The 21583-nt window shown below is 38.9% G+C and overlaps 1 protein-coding gene across 20 annotated transcripts in view; it reads left to right on the forward strand.

Annotated features, from left to right (window-relative positions):
- ADAM22 (ADAM metallopeptidase domain 22) overlaps positions 1–21583 on the forward strand; it is a 236042-nt gene that overhangs the window by 33197 nt on the left and 181262 nt on the right. For all 20 annotated transcript variants that reach the window (XM_060632418.3, XM_060632400.3, XM_081795026.1 and 17 more), the window contains exon 3: positions 7726–7802. In XM_060632418.3, the coding sequence (XP_060488401.1) occupies positions 7726–7802 (77 nt within the window). The remainder of the gene's footprint in view (positions 1–7725; positions 7803–21583) is intronic.

A 21583-nucleotide genomic window follows, 5' to 3' on the forward strand; every position in this document is an offset into this window, starting at 1 on the left:
GGAGAGACTGATGTATCAGAAGATAGCTGGAGCATAAATAGGTAATGAGGCTGCCTGACTTCCTGAATGGAGATGGGAAAATCGAGCTGGTGTCTGTGTCAGCATAGTCTCTGTGCTTCCAGTTTATCGGAGCAGAGGGGCTACTGGAGACAAGGGCCCGTGGCTGCCAGGGAATCACAGACTTTAGGGTGTTCAGTGCCACCAGAACTGGACACTTCAGCAAGGTAAATTCAGAGAATGCCTCTCAAAAACTCATCTAAAGAAAGCCTTGTTTCTAAAGTTTGTGTGTGTGTGTGTGTGTGTGTGTGTGTGTGTGTGTGCGTGGTATATACGGCTTCACCTAGAGGTACTCTAGGTGCAGAGATTTCTATGGCATCATATCTATCCTTGGGTCATCCATCTCAAAACAAGGGTATGTCACATCAATTGAACATATTTACATTGATTGTAAAAATTTTCACGTCAAATAAAGTCAGTGCAAGGACAGGCATTTCATTTGGAGAGCAAGTTCATCTGGAGGGCAAGATCATGGGAATTGGCTACACTTTAGGCTTACTCATGTTATTTTCTCACAGAATTCTACTTCATAAAATTATTTCCATATCTTAACTAACTAGCCAGGGGAAAACTATCTTGTTCATGTGGCCACAACAAATTGTAGAATGAAGAATCTTAAGGTTACTAGATGTGTCTCTTTGAGCTGTTTTGTCCAAAGTCCATGCAAGGCAATGGAGTAACTACAGTGAAATGATGGTCATTTTTCAATTGGCCTTTTCTGTTGTAGAAAAAAAGGGATAATATATGCAAGTGATTATTGGTATTTTGTTTTTTACTGAGCTCAAGGTGTATTAGATGCCAGGAATTACACTTGCATTTTTTTAAAAACTCAGTTGAAGCAATCAAATGGCAAAGAAGTATGTAGGATGCAGAAAAGCCAGAGATTCTGTTACTTGCATTAAAGACTTCTTTTTAATAATGTTCATTACTTTCACAGTTATTGTGCTGCATAATGCCATTTGATTGGGAATATTCCCACCCATTGGTATTCATTGATTCATTCAAGTTGGGCTTAATTAAACACCCAGACTACCTTGTCTTTCTCTTTGTGTCAGAGTTCCAATTCTACCATGAAAGTTTTAGCGTCAACTTAGCTTTCAAAAAGGGTTATGAATAAAGCAGTCTTCAAAAGTTCCTTTGTATTTATTTGATCTTTGGGTTATGTAGGTTGGCCCTGGTTCATTGGCTCCAGGAGATATCAGGAGAAAAAGGCTGCCGAGAGGCAAAATGCACAGGAGCATGGGGCTATGTTAACTTCATATTTAAATTTCAGCTCTTAGCCATGAATAATAAATAGGCCTCAATCTGGAAATTTATATCAGGTTCTTCTGGTCCTAAAATTCTGTGATTCATTTTTGAAATTTGAAATTAAAATTATCCTTATGTAATTTTATTGATTTATGAAGTTTTCTTGCCATCTGGATAGTTATTTTATATCTTTGCATGTTTTCCCCTTAATCTTTTGTTTCACAGCTTCTATAAATGTCCGCCTCACTGCTTCTCTCAGTCCCGAAAACACACACATACGCTCACACAATTTACCATACCTATGTAATTTTTTTTTCCTTAAGAGATACCTACTTTAAACTAATTCTTAATTTCTTAGGTTGTAATCAAATTGGCCTCAGAACATGTGCTCTGTGTCAGATGTGGTAACATTATTGACTGTTCTGATGAAAAAGTTCTAAACACTGCTTTTCATTATTTAAGTTTTCTTTTCATATATATTAAAAAAGCTCATTAGAGCATTTTAATGGCTCTAAAAATGCTCCTTTTTTATTTAAAAAAATTTTTAACATTTATTTATTGAGAGACTCAGAGAGACAGAACATGAGCATGGGAGGGGCAGAGAGAGGAGGAGACACAGAATACGAAGGAGGCTCCAGGCTCCGAGCTGTCAGCACAGAGCCTGACACGGGGCTCAAACCCACGAACCGTGAAATCATGACCTGAGCTGAAGTTGGATGCTTAACTGACTGAGCCACTCAGGTGCCCCTGATGTTTATTTATCTTTGAAAGAGAGAAACAGAAAGACAGAGTGCAAGCAGGGGAGGGGCAGAGAGAGAGGGAGACACAGAATGCGAATCAGGCTCCGGGCTCTGAGCCGTCAGCACAGAGCCTGACGCGGGGCTTGAACTCACAAACCGCAAGATCATGACCCGAGTTGAAGTCAGACGCTTAACCAACTGAGCTACTCAAGCACCCCAAAATGCTCTTTTTTAAAATAATTACTCATATGGGGCGCCTGGGTGGCTCAGTTGGTTAAGAGTCCGACTTTGGCTCAGGTCATGATCTCACGGTCCGTGAGTTCAAGCCCCGCGTTGGGCTCTGGGCTGATGGCTCAGAGCCTGGAGCCTGTTTCGGATTCTGTGTCTCCCTCTCTCTCTGACCCTCCCCCATTCATGCTCTGTCTCTCTCTGTCTCAAAAATAAATAAACATTAAAAAAAATTAAAAAAAAAATGATTACTCATATGAACCCAGTAAAACCTGCAAGCACCTCCAAGCTGCAGAATGGAAGCCAGGATGAAGTGTGATGGGAATGGTCTCTGCCGCCAAGTAGCGTGACATTGCAAATGACCTTTGCCCACACTGGCCTCACTTTCCTTGTTTGTAAAATAAGGGTGTTGTATTATATGAGCTTTAAGGGTTTTCTCCATATTATTCTATGATACTGAAGTGTTTGATTAATAGTTTTTAAAATCACAAATCATTCTTATGTAGTAATTTGAAAGAAAGCATTTCTGCAAAATTACATTTTAAAAACATCCCTGAGAGCCAGGAGCACCTGGGTGGGTCAATTGGTTGAGTGTCTGACTCTTGATTTCGGCCAGGGTGTGATCTCACGGTTCATGGGTTTGAGCCCCGCATCGGGCTCTGCGCTGAGAGTGGAGCCTGCTTGGGATTCTCTCTCCACCCTCTCTCTCTGCCCCTCTCTCACTCACAGGCACTCTTTCTCTCTCTGAAAATCAATAAATAAACTTAAAAAATATCTCTGGGAGCAATTACTACCTTTTACATTCAAATTAAACTTAATAAATATTAGAAATTTTCTTTGACAATGTGCGTTAGGAATTACCCAACCCGCTCCTGAAAAAAAAAGGGAAAATCCTGATATTGTATGGGTTCTCTTGTTTCAAACATTTTCTTTTTCTTTGAACTAAAAAGGCAGGGTCTAAGATTAACTTTCTGAGACCCACTCTGTCTCACTTTGATGGTGTTGGCTAAGAAGCTGCATTGTTAATATAGCATGAAGTCAGTGTAATTCTACTTAATTTATTATTTCTCCAAGATAACCTAAAGACATAAACATGTTTCTTTTCTTTGGCCTGGTTTTTAAACAAACATGGAGAAGGCAGGTTCCTGAATGATAGAAGGTCACAGAGAATACAGGGACAACATTTACTGTCGTGGTCACCACTGCAAGTTGGGTTTGGTTGGGAAAGTCTGATGTTTGGAGTTTGATCCTTATGCCTTCATGGGTATCAGTGCTTCCAATGTGAGTGCCATGGAGGAGAGTGACATGGAACCATTGGTGAAATCAACTCTTTATTGAACCCCTTTTCTAAATGTTCAGGCACATTGCCATTGAATGCTGTATTGGTTTCGTATTGCCGCTGTTACAGCATTACCACACATTACATTACCACAAAATTAATATAACAAAACAGCAAAAATTAATTTTCTTAAGTTCTAGAGATGAGAAGCCTGGAATGGGTCTTACAAAGCGAAGGTGCAGGTGTTGGCAGGAGTATGTTCCTTCTGGAGGCACTAGGGGAGAAATGTTTCTTGCTTTTTCCAATTTCTAGGGGCTTCCAATGTTCATTGGCACGTGGCTTTTGCCTCACCTTATTCTCATCTCTGTTTCCATGATCACATCTCCTTCTCTGACTCTGACCCTTCTAAGACTCTGGTTTTATAAATACCCTTGTGATTAGATTGGGCCCACCTGGATAATCCAGGCTAGTCTATCCATCTCAGGATCCTTAAATTAAGCACATATGCAAGCTCCCTTTTTCCATGTATGGTAGTATGTTCATGGGTTCCGGGAGCTAGAGTTTGGGCCTCTTTAGGGCCATTATTCTATCTGCTATAGATTCCTTTTAGTCACTTATGTGTCTCCCAGGTGCCACCTCCTCAGAGAGGCTTCCAGGACCACCTAGAATCTCATCTATTCTGGTCACCTGTTTACCTTGTTTTATTAAATCTGGGAATAGTGTATTTATTTTCCAATTTTATTTTTTATTGTTAATTTTCTGTCATTTTATTTGTCACTTACTTTCTCCTTCCACTTGAAAACAAGCTCCAGTAACAGAGAAACATGGTCAGTTTTCTTCACTACCTTGTCTACCAGATCAAAATAGTTCCTAACGCTTGGTAGATTCTCAGAAGATGTTTGTTGAATGAATCAATCTGTATACAGTCTAAGGAAGCCTGCCTTGCATTACAACAATAGTAATATATACTTGTTCCTATTACTATCAATAATGCAATTTTTTCTTTTTACTAAATAGCAGTTAAACATGCTGTCAATAGATTTTCTTTTGAATTTAAGTAATGTGTTTCTCTTTGGGACATGTATGAGATCAATAAAGATACCAGATATAAACTGAAGCTACAGGAAAAACAAAACATAGGGACTAGATGAAATTAATATAAACAGTGAGTATCTTGCTAAGAAAGAATGGTTATATTATCTTGATCCCTACAATGAATCATGATGCCATGATGAATAACATGGGGCCTCTTCCCTGTTGACAACAGTAAATGCCAAGAAAGAATGGAGGGAAGAGGGAAGAGAGGTTTTAATTGAGACATCAATTCTGGTAAGCTGAGCTTTCCTCAGCCTGTTCCAAAACACGGTTGTTAGCACTTCAGGAAACTCTGAAAGCTTTTAGACAAAAGGAAAGACATTAATGGCATTAAGAACAACCTTGATGGAAGGAGTGTGTTTCTATAAGCAGGTAATTTATAGCTGTTAAATTTTTGCTCATTTTTGTATCCAGGTGACTCATAAAACAAACCCTCAAATGAGTTAGTCAGGAAATACTTACTGAGTACCCCATGCTGGTCAGTACTGAGGCCCTCATATCAAATTGAACAGTATTGAGGAGGAGAAGAGGAGGAGGCTTGGAAGGGTTGGGAAGACTTCATAGAAGAGGAGTGTTTAGGCTAAACTGTGTTTCCTCCAAAATTCATATGTTGAAGCTCTCACCCCTGCTATGACTGTATTTGGAGATGAGGTATTTAAATAGGTAATTAAGACTAAATGAGGTCATTTGGGTGGGCCCTAAATACAGGATGACTGATGTCCTTACAAGAAGAGAGAGAGGGGGGCACCTGGGTGGCTCAGTTGGTTGAGTGTCCATATCTTGATTTCAGCTCAGGTCATGATCCCAGGGCTGTAGGATGGAGCCCTGCATCAGGCTCCATGCACAGCATGGAGTGAGATTCTCCCTCCCTCCCTCCCTCTCCCTTTGCGCCTTTCCCCTGCTCGTGCTCTCTTTCCCTTTCTTTCTCTCTCTCTCTCTCTCTCAAATAAAAAAAAGAAGAGATAGAGAGACACCAGGCATGCACACATACAGAGTAAAGGCCATGTGAGGATCCAGTGAAAAGCCAAGGAGAGAGGTCTCAGGAGAAACCAAATCTGCCTATACCTTGATCTTGTAGTTCCAGCCTCCAGAACTTTGAGAAAGTAAATTTTTGTTGTTTAAGCCACCTAGTCTGTGGCACTTTGTTATGACAGCCCTCAGGGATTGATACAAGGAGGAGTTTGATCTACATCTTGAAAGATGGATAGGGCCATTTCTGGGAAATGGCCTTGGTGAAGATCACTCAGTATCCAGGGGTCTGGTTCATCATGGCACTTTGCAGAAGTGATGAATGAAAGCCACAAAAAAAGTTGGAATGCACACAGCTTGTTGAATTAAAGAGAAGAGAGAATTGCGCATGAATAGAGTACAGGTGGGTCCTTGGGGACTTGTGTGGCATTGTCTGGGAGGTGGGGAGGAGACTGTGGAAGATCTTGATATCCAGGGGGAGAAAGTTTGTATTTGATACAGTAGAAAATCTGGGGCTTACCAAAAGTCAATTTTAGATCAGGGAGAATATGATCTATGGTAGATATGGAAATGAAGAGTAAGGTGTGTCTTCAGGAATTACAAGAAGAAAAAAAAAAGCCAGAGTTTGGTGATAGATAGCCTGGGTTTTAACTGGGAAGAGCCAGCAGTTAAAAATGAATGGTAATGAGGTAATGAGGCTGAGAGGTATTCAAATAGTTGTTCTTTCTTGGGGTTTCATGGGGATTGGAATGTGTTAGCAACTGACTAACTGGAATGCCCTACCCCCACTTCTTTCAAATACTTGAAAATAGAAGGATTACCCTTTCTTTCCATAAAGCTTTATTATTATCAATTAAGCTTTCTCCTTTCACCTACAACCAGAAGCTTACTATGTGTGAAGATCCCAGGGATGATTGAGGTGCCCTTTATGCCCCACAGAATCCTAGGATAGTTCTTTTTTTAAGATGTGCTCATTCTCCGAGAACAGTAACACCATCTGCCTCACGTACCACATAAATACAGTTGCTCAGATGGTTCTTATCTATAAAATCGCGTTTGTTTTATTTTCACTGTTGGAATTATATGTGTTTATTTTAGAAATTTTGGATACCAGACAGACATAAACAAAAAATTAAAATAATTCATAGTCCTGCTTAGCTATAGCTACAGTTAATATTTGGGGAATCAAATGGAATAGTTTTGATTACTTCAGTTAATGCATATGATTATTGAATATGTTAATATTAGTGTTATTGGTAACATTACATTTTTTTTTTAAGTTTAGAGTCCCTTGTGATTTTCTCTGGGAGTTCCTAGAATAGCATAGAAAATAGTGACTTTTTTTTTTCCAAACAAATTTTCGTAGGTGCTATTTGCAGTAGATAGTAGAGGTTCAGTTTTGCTTTTAGGAAGATGTGGAAACCTCTCTGAAATAATGTTTGGTAAATTAGAACTGACTTATTATTTTTAAAGTGTGTGTTTCATTTAGGATGAAGAAGGTTTTTAAGAGATTCAGATATCTTCCTTGTAAATAGCTCATATTCACTGTATTATTTTACTCTTGAACATATTTTTCCTATCTTTTTTTTAATGTTTACTTATTTTTGACAGAAAAAGAGAAAGAGCGGGAGAGAGAGAGCACGCATGGGTGCAGAGAGGGAGGGAGGCAGAATCTGAAGCAATGTGGGGCTAGAATGAACCTGCCAGATCATGACCTCAGCTGAAGTCACACTTAACCGACTGAGTCACCCACGCACCCCCCATATCTCTTTTTTAACATACAAAGTTTAATTTTAGAGGAGCCAGTCATTTAATACAGAATAAAATGAATGAAGTGCAGTCTTCTTGGAAATGAAATGGTTAGCCACTTGAGATAAACCAGAAAGGTAGGGCGCTTGCCCTCTAGGGTTAGGTGGTATTTTACTTCAGACTGGTGAATGTTTGGCTTCTAAGAAGGTGCAGATTTTATGTTTTTTTCATTTCATGTCCGCGTTGAATTGGCTTTCTAATTTATGATGTTATAAACCTTTTTGAATCATCATAAGAAATGCTTATTGTCCAATTGCCGTGGCTAAATAATAAATACCTTTTATCTTTTTGATATTGCAGTTGACTCATGTTGACCAGGCAAGCTTCCAGGTTGATGCCTTTGGAACATCCTTTATTCTCGATGTCGTGCTAAACCAGTAAGTCTTTGTTGAGCTGTTCTCACTTTTGTCAGATATACATTCAAACCACTTTTATAACTTTTGTAAAGTTTTGTTTTCTTACTGTATTTTACTTCATCTTCCCATATCAGTTAAATACTACATTTAAAACTTGTCTATTGACTGTAAGTTATAAAGTCTGACAAATGACAGGAAATGGATATTCATTTAAAATTGAACAGCTGTAACAGATTTGAGAAGGTAAAGTGGAGGGCAGGACTTACTCTAATATTTTGCGTAAGAGTATATGTGACCTAAGTTCCTATGAATGGCAGTAAATTGTGAAAATAATATTAAGGATATTAACACATCTTCTTTAAGAACAGCAGAAAAGAGTTACTTTTTTTGCTCAGTGATTCAAAGGACTGGCTGCATGATGTGCGACTCCTAATAATGGCATTAGATGCTTTGATTTGGGAGTCCATTTCTGTGAGATGTAGGGTACTGCTATTATTCTGTAAATATGATATAATTTTGGAAATTCTGTTTTTTAGTTTTATTAGCCACATTTGAAGTGTTCAATAGCCATCCATGCCTAGTGGTTACCTTATTGGACAAGGCAGAACATTTCCATCACGGCAAACGGTTCTGTTGAGCATTGCTGGTTTAGATTTCTTTTGGGGAATGGGCACTATGTATAACTGTTAGATTCTTGAGCTAGATCAGTCAGTATTCAGGAGGAGAATTCATGTCTTCCTTTTAGATTCCAGGCCATGTCCAATGGATTAACTTAATAATTAGTCTTACTAGGATCCTGGTTTTTATGGAATTTATTGCAACGTCATAAATTTTGATAATATCATTTGTGTTATATTAATGTTTAAGCCGTGTATTAGGTTTTTTTTTTTTTTTTAGAGAGAGAGAGAGAGAGAACAAGCAGGGGAGAGGCAGAGAGAGAGAGGGAGAGAGATAATCCTAAGTAGGCTCCACACTGTTAGCTCAGACCCCAAACTCTGGGCTCTATCCCACGACACTGGGAGATCATGATCTAAGCCTAAACCAAGAGTCAGATGCTTAACTGACTGAGCCACCCAGGAGCCCCTAGTTTATTTTTTAATTAGGCTGTCTCATAGCTACCTCTTGTAAGTTTTTCTCCTCTCTCCCCACATTTTTGTAGTTCACAAACAAATCTGAAAAGCATTGTGTTAGATTGACTATTTGGGTGATCCATTAATGGGAGTTGTTTGTTCTTTGATCATGTACATTTTAAAAATGTAACATAAATTTTTAAAAATGTGACATAAACTATATTTCTACTGTGCTCATTAAAATACAGTTTATTGCTTGTTTTTAAAATCAGTGGCTTAGAACATATATAATTAAAGCCTTTCTACCACACTTTATACCAGGTATTTAACCTAGTTTCATGGAGCATAAGACTCTGTTAATATGATTTGTATCTTATATTCCTGCTTGATGTAAATGCCCTAAAATATACATTTTTAAGTTACTGTGTTTTTTCGGCAACTTTCATATTCTAAAGTTTTTAAAAACTCAGTATAAAGGAATGCATGCTCCTTAAAAGAATAATGATAAAGTAGCAAAAACAGTGTCATATAAGTGTACCACTTCGAAATGGATTGCCCCATTTTATTTAAAAAAAATTTTTTTTAATGTTTATTTACTTTTGAGAGAGAGACAGAGCACGAGTGGGGGAGGGGCTATTTACTTTGGAGAGAGAGAGAGAGAGCGCACGCGCACACACGTACGCACGAGTGGGGGAGGGGCAGAGAGAGAGAGGGAGACCCAGAATCCGAAGCAGGCTCCAGGCTCTGAGCTGTCAGCACAGAGCCTGACACGGGGCTTGAACTCACAAACCATGAGATCATGACCTGAACCGAAGCCGGACGCTCAACCAACTGAACCACCCAGGCGCCCCTGCCCAATTTTAAATTGTAACCCTCTCTGCTCTCACTCTTTTATCGAGCCTACTACCTGTTCTTTTCCCCTGCTTCATTTTTATTTTAATTTCATTTCATTTAATTTTGTTTTGTTTTATTTTATTTTAATGTTTATTTTTGAGAGAGAGAGAGAGAGAGAGAGAGAGAGAGAGAACGAGTAGAGGAGGAGCAGAGAGAGAGGGAGACACAGAATTTGAAGCAGGTTCCAGGCTCTAAGCTGTCAGTACAGAGTCTGACACGAGGCTTGAACCCATGAACCATGAAATCATGACCTGAAGTTGGATACTTAACTGACTGAGCCACTCAAGCACTGCTCCCCTGCTTCATTTTTTAAAACATAATCTTCATCACCATTTAGTATATAGGTTGAATCACATGATATCATCATTTTTGCACATCAAACAGTGTAGCCACACCAGCATTGTCATATGGTGAATTAATATTCTGTATTTTAATTACTTACTTTGTTTATTGTCTTTTTCCTCTCACTAGAGTATAAGCACCTTGAGGGCAGGAATTTTCTTTCCTTCCTTGGTGTTTCCTTAGCACAGAATGGTTACTAAATTCCAGACTGGGAAGCTATATAGACTTAGAAGCCAGACATTGGAATTCCCTGGAATTTGCAGGACACAGGGAAGACCAGATAAAGGATGGAGGCTATCAACTGGGGAGAAGGCAAACAGCAAAAAAGATCCAGAGATTAAGTGTTTGGGACTAGCTCCCAAAAGCTGAGCATCTGTATATAGGTGTGATTTGGAAAGTCAGATTCCTACGTTTCTGTTTCAATGACTCTTTCCTATCCCTCCTTTATTTTTAAATTTTATTAAATTTATTTTATTAAAAAATTTTTTTAAATGTTCATTTATTTTTGAGACAGAGAGAGAGCATGAGCGGGTAGAGAGAGAGAGAGAGGGAGACACAGAATCTGGAGCAGGCTACAGGCTCCGAGCTGTCAGCACAGAGCCCAATGTGGGGCTCGAACTCACGAGCTGTGAGATCATGACCTGAGCCAAAGTTGGACACCCAACCAACTGAAACACCCAGGCGCCCCTATTTAACTTTTTTTAACATAAGAAAAATTTAATAGCATAAGTTGAGGGAGTGACATAGACGTGGAAATTCCCTCACATTCCTCCTTTAAATCACTATTCCTGTGGATAGCCCAGCCTCAGTTTCTGGTTCCTGACAGTTGTAAAGCCTTGATTATCAGTTCTCAAAGAAATGATATTTTTTCCTGTCCATTCTGCCCTAAACTACCTCACTTCCTTTGGAGAAATCTCAGCCCCAAAACATTCTGTTCCTAAAGGCGAAACACACATGGCCATACTTATCAGAGCATGAATACTTTGGAATACTAAGGGTAAAGCAGAATTTCTTTGGAGATACTGGCAAGAATCTCCATTGGGCATTTTTCCTCTTATTGCAATGGAAATTTAAAATTGCAAGAAGTACAAAGTATAAGATAATAACATAAATGGAGGTTCCTGGGCTGAGGAATATGTGAAGTCCTTTTTTTTTTTTTTTGTTCTGGGATCTATATTACATATGGGTTGCACAAAGCTGATTTCTTTATGCTATAAGAGCCAGGATGATTTGATACAAAGTTTTTTTTTTCTTATTTTTATGAAGAATGTTTTTAATTCATGGTTTCAGTTTATATATTGCCTTGTGGTTGTGTTGATTAAGGAGCAGGAAGGTGAAAAATTGAATATGCTCTTCAAAAATTATTTTTCTTATGAGGCAATTCTAGGGTTGTGGAACCGGTGGAGTTTTTTGTTTATTTGTTTTAAACTGGAGGCAAATTAAATAAGTCTCTGTGTAGCTGGATTCCAGTTGCAGATTAGATCCAATAATACATATTTTTAGATTGGAGTGGAAGGAAAAGTATCATTACATAATATTCCTTCTGACTGTTCAGTAAACAGAATTATCTATAACAAAATTATGCAAGAGTTCAACCTTTAAGTTGTAATTTCTACAAAAGACAGATAAGGAATATGGAATATGGTTAAAAATGAAAAGCACAGCCAGTTCCTGTTTTGTCGAGCGATTTTTAGTTCTTTCATGGGGTCACACACTTGTGAAATTTCACTCTTTAGGACAGATCAATTAAAAAAAAAAGCCCAAACCTGTGGTCTAGCCTGGTCAAACTGGTCCTGAGGCCACATTGGACCTTTCCAGAGATCAGTGACTGGTGAAACATTTCTGGGAAAGAAGAAGACTCAATGAAGATATTTTATACCACATATGTAATACTGTATATATATGTGTGTGTGTGTGTGTATACACACACACACACTATATAAAATAGTACATAATATATATTACATATGTGTTATTGGAGCAATTCATTCAAGCCAGGTCTTTTCCTATAAGTCTCTCTCCTGTTCTTCAAAAAGTGAATGATTAAACTGCCCAAAGCCTTGCACAAATTTTGAAAAAATTTCTTTTCCATATTCCTTGATCCTTTTACAACAGGTGTCCTGACAACACAAATCACACATGTGTAGGCACACCCACACCTGCACCCATACACACCCACATACCCATCCCTACACACCCCACAAAGAAGCAAATACTCCACATGGATATGGTTAGTTGTTTTATGATGTGAAACATATAATTAGGAAGAGAACCTATCTTTTATAGCCTGTTTTTGGAAGGGGATTCTGTGGTACAGTTCACAGATTTCAGATGATCCTGTTCCTAAGTTTTGACTATATTTTACATATTCTCTCATTTTTAAAATTCTGATAACAACAAAAATATTTTCTATAACTGAAGATCCTTTTATCAGTGGCATTTTTCCCTATGTGACAGGAGGGAGGTGGGGAGCTGTCAGCAGATGGGGTTGCCCATGCCAAGTGGGAGGTGGTGTAGAGATGGGGGTAGGGGGAGGGGGAGAAGCAGGAACAAGGTCAGACAAGGAACATCCAAATTCTGTTCAAATGGGCAAGTCCAGTTTTGTCTTCTCTCATTTAGCCAATTAGTCACCTTCTAATCATTTGCCAATCAATCACCTCTTGATTGCTTTCTGCTAGCACTCTTGAATTTGCAGGGAAAGTAGAAATCCCAATGGACAAAAAACAGGGTATGAATCCAATTGGAAGTTAGGTCTGGAAGTCTCATTTCCTTAACTATGCTTTATGTACATTGTGAATAAAAATAAGTGATGGGTGCTTGGGGTGCCTAGGTGGCTTAGTCTGATAAGCGTCTGACTCTTGGTTGCGGCTAGTTCAGCTAGTTCAAGCCCCACATCGGGCTCTCTGCTGACAGCACGGAGCCTGCTTGGGATTCTGTCTCCCTCTCTCTCTGCCCCCTCCCCCTTTTGCTTTCTTTCTCTCTCTCAAAATAAGTAAAAAAAAAACTTAAAAATTAATGAGGTTGGCAAGATAGCAGGACCCAGATTATATAGGGTCTCATAGAGACAGAAAAGACTTTGGATGACAGGCAAACAGAGACTCCTGGTTTTCCCCACACCATGATCTTGCATTATTGACTCCTTTCTCCACTAACTTATGATCCTTTATTAATCATATTTAGTTATTGTATATTTTAATGTCTTCCCAAACCAATCTCTTCTGAAGATCTATTCATTAATTTTTTGGCCTGGTATCCTCATACTATTTGTTGTAGCTTTATAAATGTTTTAATATCTAGCATAGAAAAATCTCTCATTAGTTTTCTTTTGTAAACTTTCTTAGATATTTTTGCCTTTTCTAATATGGAAATTTATACTAACTTTGTCAATCTCCTTTTGGAATTTTAATTGAATTGTCACTAGATCTCTATTTTAATTTGGGAAAAGTACATGTTTTTATAGGTACTTATTCTTTCCATCCAATACCATTGTGTTTTTTTGTTTTGTTTCTTTGTTTTTTTGTTTTTGGTTTTTTTTTTGATTTAAGCATCTATTTTGTCTCTCAGTAAAATTTAGTACTTTGGTTTTTACAGGTTCTGCACATTTCATGTAGAACCTTTTCATAGGAATTGTGGTCTTTGTTGCTACTGTGGATATCTTTCCATGTTTTGTAATTTAGTTATTAATGATATTTAGGAAAGTCACTGATTTGCATACTGTATTAATTTCTTTAATGTTGCTAGTGCTTTTTATTTGTTTCTCTTGGATTTTCTAGTTTGACAATAACATTACTGGAGAATTATAAAAGTTTTTTCTTTCCAAAGTGTTACTTCATATTACTGTTGCCCATCTTAATGCTTTTTCTAGCAGTTTCTGAACTCTATTATTTGGTGATAATAGCATTTTTGTCTTGGTTCTTTTTTTTTTTTCATGTTTGTTTATTTTTTACAGAGAGAGAGAGAGAGCGAGCACAAGCAGGGGAAGGGCAGAGAGAGAGGGAGACACAGAGTCCGAAGCAGGCTTGAGGCTTTGAGTTGTCTGCACAGAGCCCGGCACGGGGCTTGAACTCACGAACTATGAGATCATGACCTTAGCCAAAGTCGGATGTTTAACTGACTGAGCCACCCAGGCGCCCCATGTTTTGGTTCTTTTGGGAATGGGAATATATCTTGTATTCACTGTTAAGTAGAATGTTGATTGTTGATTTTTGAGAGCTAGTCTTTATTATGTTAAAGCAATATCCTATATCTTGTATAATAAGTTTTTTTTAAGGGAATGAGTATTAGATTTTATTGAACCCCTTTCTAGTCAATTTGAGTGAACATATTGATGTTCTTATTTGACAACTTTATCATGTTGCATAATTCATCGTTGTAGCCCATATGTTGCTGGCCTTTCTAGTTGTGACTACAGAATGGAATTATACCTCCTGTTTTTATCTAAATTATAAAATTATGCCCGTAAGGGCATAAGCCCTTACGGGCTTTTCTGCTATAAGTTACCTCTGTCTCCCAAGTGTGTTCCTCAACCATTTAGATTTGTTGTTGTCTTTTACCTTGCCCCTCCATTCCTGCCTCTGATAGATCTCCTGCAGTGACTCTCATGACAGCTGCCCTGCTGGGCACAGCTGCCCTCCACCAGTGAAGACTGCTGACATCTGCCAGGAGTGGTCACTCCAAGTACCCACAGGCCCAAACCCACCCACAGGCCTTCTTATGGAGTCATTGCCACCATAGTAGGAGGGCACAGCTATAGCCTCTACTTAGAGATAGGCAGAGAAAAGGGCAAGTTCTTTTTTTCTCTGGTCCAAGGCACCATACGTTCTGTTTCAGTGTGAAAAGCACTGGGGACATCTACTCTCAGAAAGTGAAATTGGACCCCTAATCTCAGAGTGATGATCTGACTTGACTACCATGGCTTCAGTATCTTTCCCAAAGTATGACTTATTCAACTCTAAATAATATTCCATGTGTGATGACTGTAGCCTAGAACACCAAGTACATGTCTTTGTCACAGTCTTTACTCCTGCATGAGGTGAGGAATAGATTAGGATTGTACAGCCCTCCTGCATTCGATCTGGCTCCTAATTTTCCCTGATCCAGTGCTTAGACAAGGATAGACAGTTTTCAGGAAGGGGGCAGGAAGACAAACACAAACATGGGGCAAACACCGCAATTAACACCCTGAGGAGAGTGTAATTGCTTTTCTCTGTTGGTTCAGGCTCTCTGAAGAGTTCACAGAACCCCAAGGATTTCCTGGGGGAATCTGCTCCCCCCAAAAGGGAGAGTTGCCCAACTGCAAATTCTAGTTTTTATTTTAGAAAGTTACAACTGATTTTAAGACAGTTTCTAATTTAGAATTTTAAGATCCAGTCTCTTTAGATACCCTATTACTAACTACTAAAATAGATATATGCTGTTATATTATTAGAATTTTTACATCAGCAATAATGAATGAGATTGTATCAGAATTAAAAAACTGTATAAAATGAATTTTTTTACTTACAAAAAATTCCTTGAAACACTATCTTGGAGACTATAAGAGTCACATACGTATCTTTAGTGTTTAAAAGTCCTTACCTTTATTTTGACTAGTCCAGTAATCTTTTAAAGAGATAAGTCCTTGATAAATAGTCATTTATTTTTTTTTAATGTTTATTTTTGAGAGAGAGAGTGCTCGTGCACGCACGTAAGTGGGGGGGTGGGGGGGGAGTCCGCGAATCCTAAGTGGGCTCTGTGCTGACAGGAGAGAGCCCGATGCAAGGCTCAAACTCAGGAACTGTGAGATCATGACCTGATGCTTAACCCACTGAACCACCCAGGTGCCCCAATAAACGGTAATTTCTGATGGATATTGATATATTTATCTACTCGTTTTTAAACCAACTTTGGGAAGTTGTATTTTCCTGAAGAATTGTCCACATAAGTTTTATCAGTATATTTTTGTGTATGCTTTTTAGGAAATAACTTCTAAAATTTCTTCTATATCTGTTGTTATATCGTCATTTTCCATGCTTTCGTTTATGCTTATCAGATATAAACTCAAATATACAAACTTTTAGGAACATATTTAGCACATAAATTAAGCAATGTGATTATTTATTTATTTATTTATATTTATTTATTTATTTTTTAATGTTTATTTATTTTTGAGAGAGAGAGAGAGAGAGAGACAGAGTGTGAGTGGGGGAGGTGCAGAGAGAGAGGGAGAGACAGAGTCCGAAGCAGGCTTGAGGCTCTGAGTTGTCCGCACAGAGCCTGACACGGGGCTTGAACTGTTGAACTGCAAGATCATTACCTGAGCTGAAGTCAGTCACTTAACTGACTGAGCCACGCAGGCGCCCTGCAATTTTTAAAAACAATTTTATTGAGGCGTTTTTACACGTCATAAAATTCATCCCTTTCATGTGTACAATTCAATGATTTTTTTTTTTTTAATTTAACTTTACTGGGTGGTGCAACTATCAACATAAGTCAGTTTTAAAACACTTTTCTTTTTTTTTTTTAAGTTTATTTATTCATTTTTGAGAGAGAGGGGTGGGCACAGAGAGAATCCCTAGCAGGCACTGTGCAGTCAGCACAGAGTCCAACCCACAGGGCTCAAACACACGAACTGTGAGATCACAACCTGAGCTGAATCTGACATTTAACCAACTGAGCCACCAAAGGTGGCTCTAGAACACTTTTCAATTCTCCACTAAGATACCTCATTTTTATTGAAACTTAATCCCCGTTCCTGTCTCCAGCCGCAGGCAACTACTAACCTCCTTTTTATGTCTTTATAAATTTACCTTTTCTGGACATTTCATATAAATGGAATCACACAATATGCATTCTTCTGTCTAGCTTCTTTTATTTGACATGATTTTGAAGTCCATCCCTGATGTAGCATGTCTTCACAGTTCATTCCTTTTTATTGCTGAATATTATTTCATTTATAGATATATGATATAGATAGATTACGTCTATCCATTCACCTGATGACGGGTATGTACGTTGTTTGCAGTTTTTGGCAATTATGAATAATGTTGCTATGAACATTCACATGGAAATCTTTGTGTGGATCTAAGTTTTCATTTAGTTTTATGTTTAATTGTTTTGAGAAATGCTAAACTGTTTTCCAAAGTGGGCTTTTGGTTTTTTAATGGTACAGTAACAGCTGTTTTTCTGTAAGTTCTATTTTACAGGAAGAGTGGTGTCAGGTATAAATAGTTGCTAAGCTTTCAGGTTCTCAATTCCACGTCCATTGCAAGTCTGGAAGGAGCTCCATGCTTCTCATGGTTATGATTTTATGCTCTTTGATTCATAATAAAACTCTACATTTGAAATATATATTGAACTTCTGACACTTTTTAAGGGATAAGATTCTACCATTAGCACTTTATATAGGAATTTTATATAGACCTGATATTTCTTATACCACAGCTGAAATGTATTTCATTTCTGCTCTTTTGTTCTAAGTTGAAAGATGGTCATTTTAAATTCTGACTGCTAACACTAGGCAGAAAGTGTCCTGGGCTTAGCCTAGAATGGCCTTGATTATTAGCTCGGCAGACCTTGACTGCAAAACCCATAGCAAAGGAGAATGGTGGGTGAGGTAGGGGGCATTGGATGTGCCTGGCCAAGAGCCGGAAAGTCATCCAGTACTAAAGCTGAGACCGGGAAAATTGTTTTGAAGGGGGCATCTGGAAGGAGTTCTAGAGGCAAACAGGACCCTAGGGGCTGGAGCCTTTTATAGGGTTTGGAAGGCCAAACTCATGGGTAGGGAGAAAGCTGTGCAAGGCTCAAGTCAGTCCTTTTATAAGGATGGGTCAGAGCTGAGCAGAGGAGAGTCAGCTTCCTATTACTGGTCTGTTTAAGCTTTCTCTTTCTGGTTTGTTTTTAAAAGTACAGCCTTGGCAGATAGCCTCTCCTCTGCTGTCCTGCCTGCTGCTCTCTTGCAGTATATTCAATAAACTTTTTTTAAAAAGGAAAGGGTGCCGCTTGGGTGGCTCAGCTGGTTAAGCATCACATTCTTGATCTTCGCTCAGTCATGATCTCACAGTTCACTTAGTGAGATCTGGCCCTGCGTCGGGCTCTGTGCTGACAGCACTGAGCCTGGTTGGGATCCTCTCTCACCCTCTCTCTTTCTCTGCCCCTCCCCTGTTTGTGTATGCTTTCTCTCTCTCTCTCTCTCTCTCTCTCTCTCTCTCTCTCTTGCGTGCGCTCTCTTTCTCAAAGTAAATAAACAAACTTAAAAAAAAAAGTACAGCCTTAGTGCAGACTCCTTTGTCTTTCATCTGATTGTTTAATATGACCTTGAGATGTTTTTGGCACTATCCCCTCTCTTTTTAATCAGGGAGTCTCGAGATTTCAGCACATTTATGAGTATATTATTTAAATTGTAAATAGAATAGTTACATAATTATTTAGTATAACTGAGACTATTTATGGCCCTTGTTGTTTCAAGGAAAATACCACATAAATACTATTTTTATAGTTAAAATGATTACTGTATATTTCTGTGTTATAGATTTATGTAATTTGCTGGATATAGTAAATATTTTTGATGCGCAGTAATGAAACTTGCAATAAATGTTTTTGCATAATGGCAAAGAAACTCTTTGGAGTTTTTACAGTGATTAGGAGACACATCAAAGATTAAATTATAAGAGTTCACTGCTATTTTTATCCTCGTTGCCAAATTATACAACTCTGTTAAATTATTTAGCAGTGATATGGTAGATAGTCCAACTAAGGGGAATTTTGCTGGTGCAATAAATTGGATTCCCTAGACATATTTAATATAAATTTAAGTTTATGATATGGCTGTTAAGATATTAGGTGAACAAAATCTTTGCAAGATGAAAGACTAAATTTGAGTGACTGGACACTTGTTCTTTAATGGCAATATTTGTTTTATGTAAAGACTGTGTTTGAGGCACCTGGGTGGCTCAGTCAGTTAAGTGTCCCGACTTCAGTCTCAGGTCATGATCTCACAGTTTGTTGGTCCAAGCCCCGCATTGGGCTCCGTGCTGACAGATCAGAGCCTGGAACTTGCTTGCTTGCTTCAGATTCTGTGTCTCCCCCTCTCTCTCTGCTCCTCCCCTGCTTGTGCTCTGTTTCTCTCTCAAAAATAAATAAGCATTAAAAAAAAAGACTGTGTTTTAGGGTGAGGTATAAGGTACATATTTTACCCCAGGTGATGCCATCTACATAGAGCTGGCTTGTTGCTCTTTGTCTCTGAAATACATTTCTCATTCTATTAAAAATATATATCAACTTGTTATCACTCATTGTGAATATATGTATATTTTCTCATGCTTCAGCTCTTGGCATAGGTTCTCAGCCAATGAGATCTGATGTGGAAGGTTGTATTTTACATGCTTGTCGCATGAGTGTTAGCTATAACCGTTGTCAGGGAGTGTGGCCATATTATTCTTTGGTGATTCTTTAATTTGTCTAAAACCAAAGAGTTTTGACTTCTAATACCTAGAAGTGATAGTGCTAGGCATGCTATACTAAGAAACAAAGAAATATGAATGGCCTGGTCATTAAACATTTTACAGAGGCTTAAGGCTTTTGCTGAAAGTGGGAGAGGATAAAGATCAGCTTCAGCTTCCTTCAAGGAAATGGTCCCAGAATCATGGGGTAAAAATGCAGAGGCAGCAAGGAATGGAAACATGGTGTGATGATAGGGAGGGAGGGGTCATAAATATTGTTGCAGCATGGTGGCTGGTTGCAATTGTATGAACAGTAGCTGGGAGGAATTATACATGGGTGCCTGTTATAAAGCTGGGGGATTTGAGAGAAAGGCCCTGGTGTTAGAAGGTGGAGGAGGTAGGGAGCCTGGGTGGCTCAGTCAGCTGAGCATCCAACTCTAGATTTCGGCTGAGATCGTGATTTCACAGTTTGTGGGAACTGCTCAGGTCATGATCTCAAGGTTCATGGGATTGAGCCCTGCATCAGGCTCTGCACTGACAGCATGGAGCCTGCTTGGGATTCTCTTTCTACTTCTCTCTGCTCCTCCCGCACACATCTCTCTCTTTCTCTCAAAATAAACAAATGAACATTAAAAAAAAAAGGAGGTAGAAGAGGGTCAGTACCGTATCCTCTGATACTGAGAAGGCATTATGAGATCAAAAGAATGAAGGAAGTCGCTCCGTAATGGTTAGACAGAGTTTTATTCAGGGTAGCTTACTGATAAGGGGGGATTGGGTGGACAGATGATCCAGGCTCTACGCAGCTCTTCTCTGCAATTCTCCTTTAGTCCGGACCTTAATCCCCAGCTTTTATAGAGCAAGGGGCATGGCGGTGGGCTGTTGAGTGGTTATCTAAAGTGGTGCCGTCCTGTGTGCCAGAAGATGTACCTAATTATCTCAAGTAGGGTCTTTTGTATGCCAGTTGTCTTTGCTAGTTGCCTGAAGTGGCACCTTCTGTGCCCCAGAAGATCTCTACTAGTTGCCTGAAGTGGCCTGTTATGTGCTCCTCTCTAGGGAAGATCAGAACAAGCCTCCCCACATTCTAGTCACGGCATACATTAACTTCCACAGGGCCTAGAACACATAGTCCTGAGATTGGTCACTGCATGGGCATGAACAAGATGGAGGGCCAAAGATGGAGTCAGTGTTGTTAGCCCTCCTACAACCGGAATGCTCCTCTGTAAGGACTATGCTGGAATAACCCTGTGCAGGACCTTTTGCGTAAGTGTATTCCCATATTTCGGGGTGTATCCCTTGCTCTTGCAGGGAAGAAAATTAGAAGACTTCTCTTATGGTAGGATATGCATTAGATTAATGTTTATGGCAGGGCATTTACATATGAATTGAATATTTAAATTCAAGTAATCTCTACATATTTTATTTTAAGAAAACCTTGTGGTAACTGAACTCATAGTAACTTCAGTTTTATCCTACTCAGACGTGTTGGAGAGGTAAGGCCAATAGAAGCATAAGACATTTGCGGTCTTTCTGGAGGTTATTCTTTGTGCTGCCTTGCTCTTTTCTCCTCCTCTGCTTCTCAGAGGATCAACAGCCCTTTTTAGCAATGGTTAAAACAGCAGATGGGCCTCTTCAATTCAGGCATACATATCCCTCTCCAGTAGACATGATAAAATAAGAGTTATAGATAACTTCTTCTTAGTCTTAGTCTAGAGATTTTTGCTTTCCCTGTATATTCTTTAAAAAAAATATTTTTTAATGTTTATTTTTCAGAGAGAGAGATAGAGTGTGAGTGGGAGAGGGGCAGAGAGAGAGGGAGACCCAGAATCTGAAGCAGGCTCCAGTCTCTGAGCTGTCAGCACAAAGCCCATCGATGGGGATGGGGGTGGGGGGTGGGTGGCTCGTACCCACAATCCACAAGATCATGACCTGAGCTGAAGTTGGACACTTAACCGACTGAGCCACCCAGGCGCCCCTCTTTTTTTTTTTTTTTTTTTTTTTTTTTTTTTTTTTAATGTTTATGTATTTTTGAGAGAGAGAGAGGACAAGCAGGAGAGGGTCAGAGACAGAGAGGGAGACA

This window comes from Panthera onca, chromosome A2 (genome assembly GCF_046562875.1).
Source record: "Panthera onca isolate mPanOnc1 chromosome A2, mPanOnc1 haplotype 2, whole genome shotgun sequence".
Taxonomy (NCBI): domain Eukaryota; kingdom Metazoa; phylum Chordata; class Mammalia; order Carnivora; family Felidae; genus Panthera; species Panthera onca.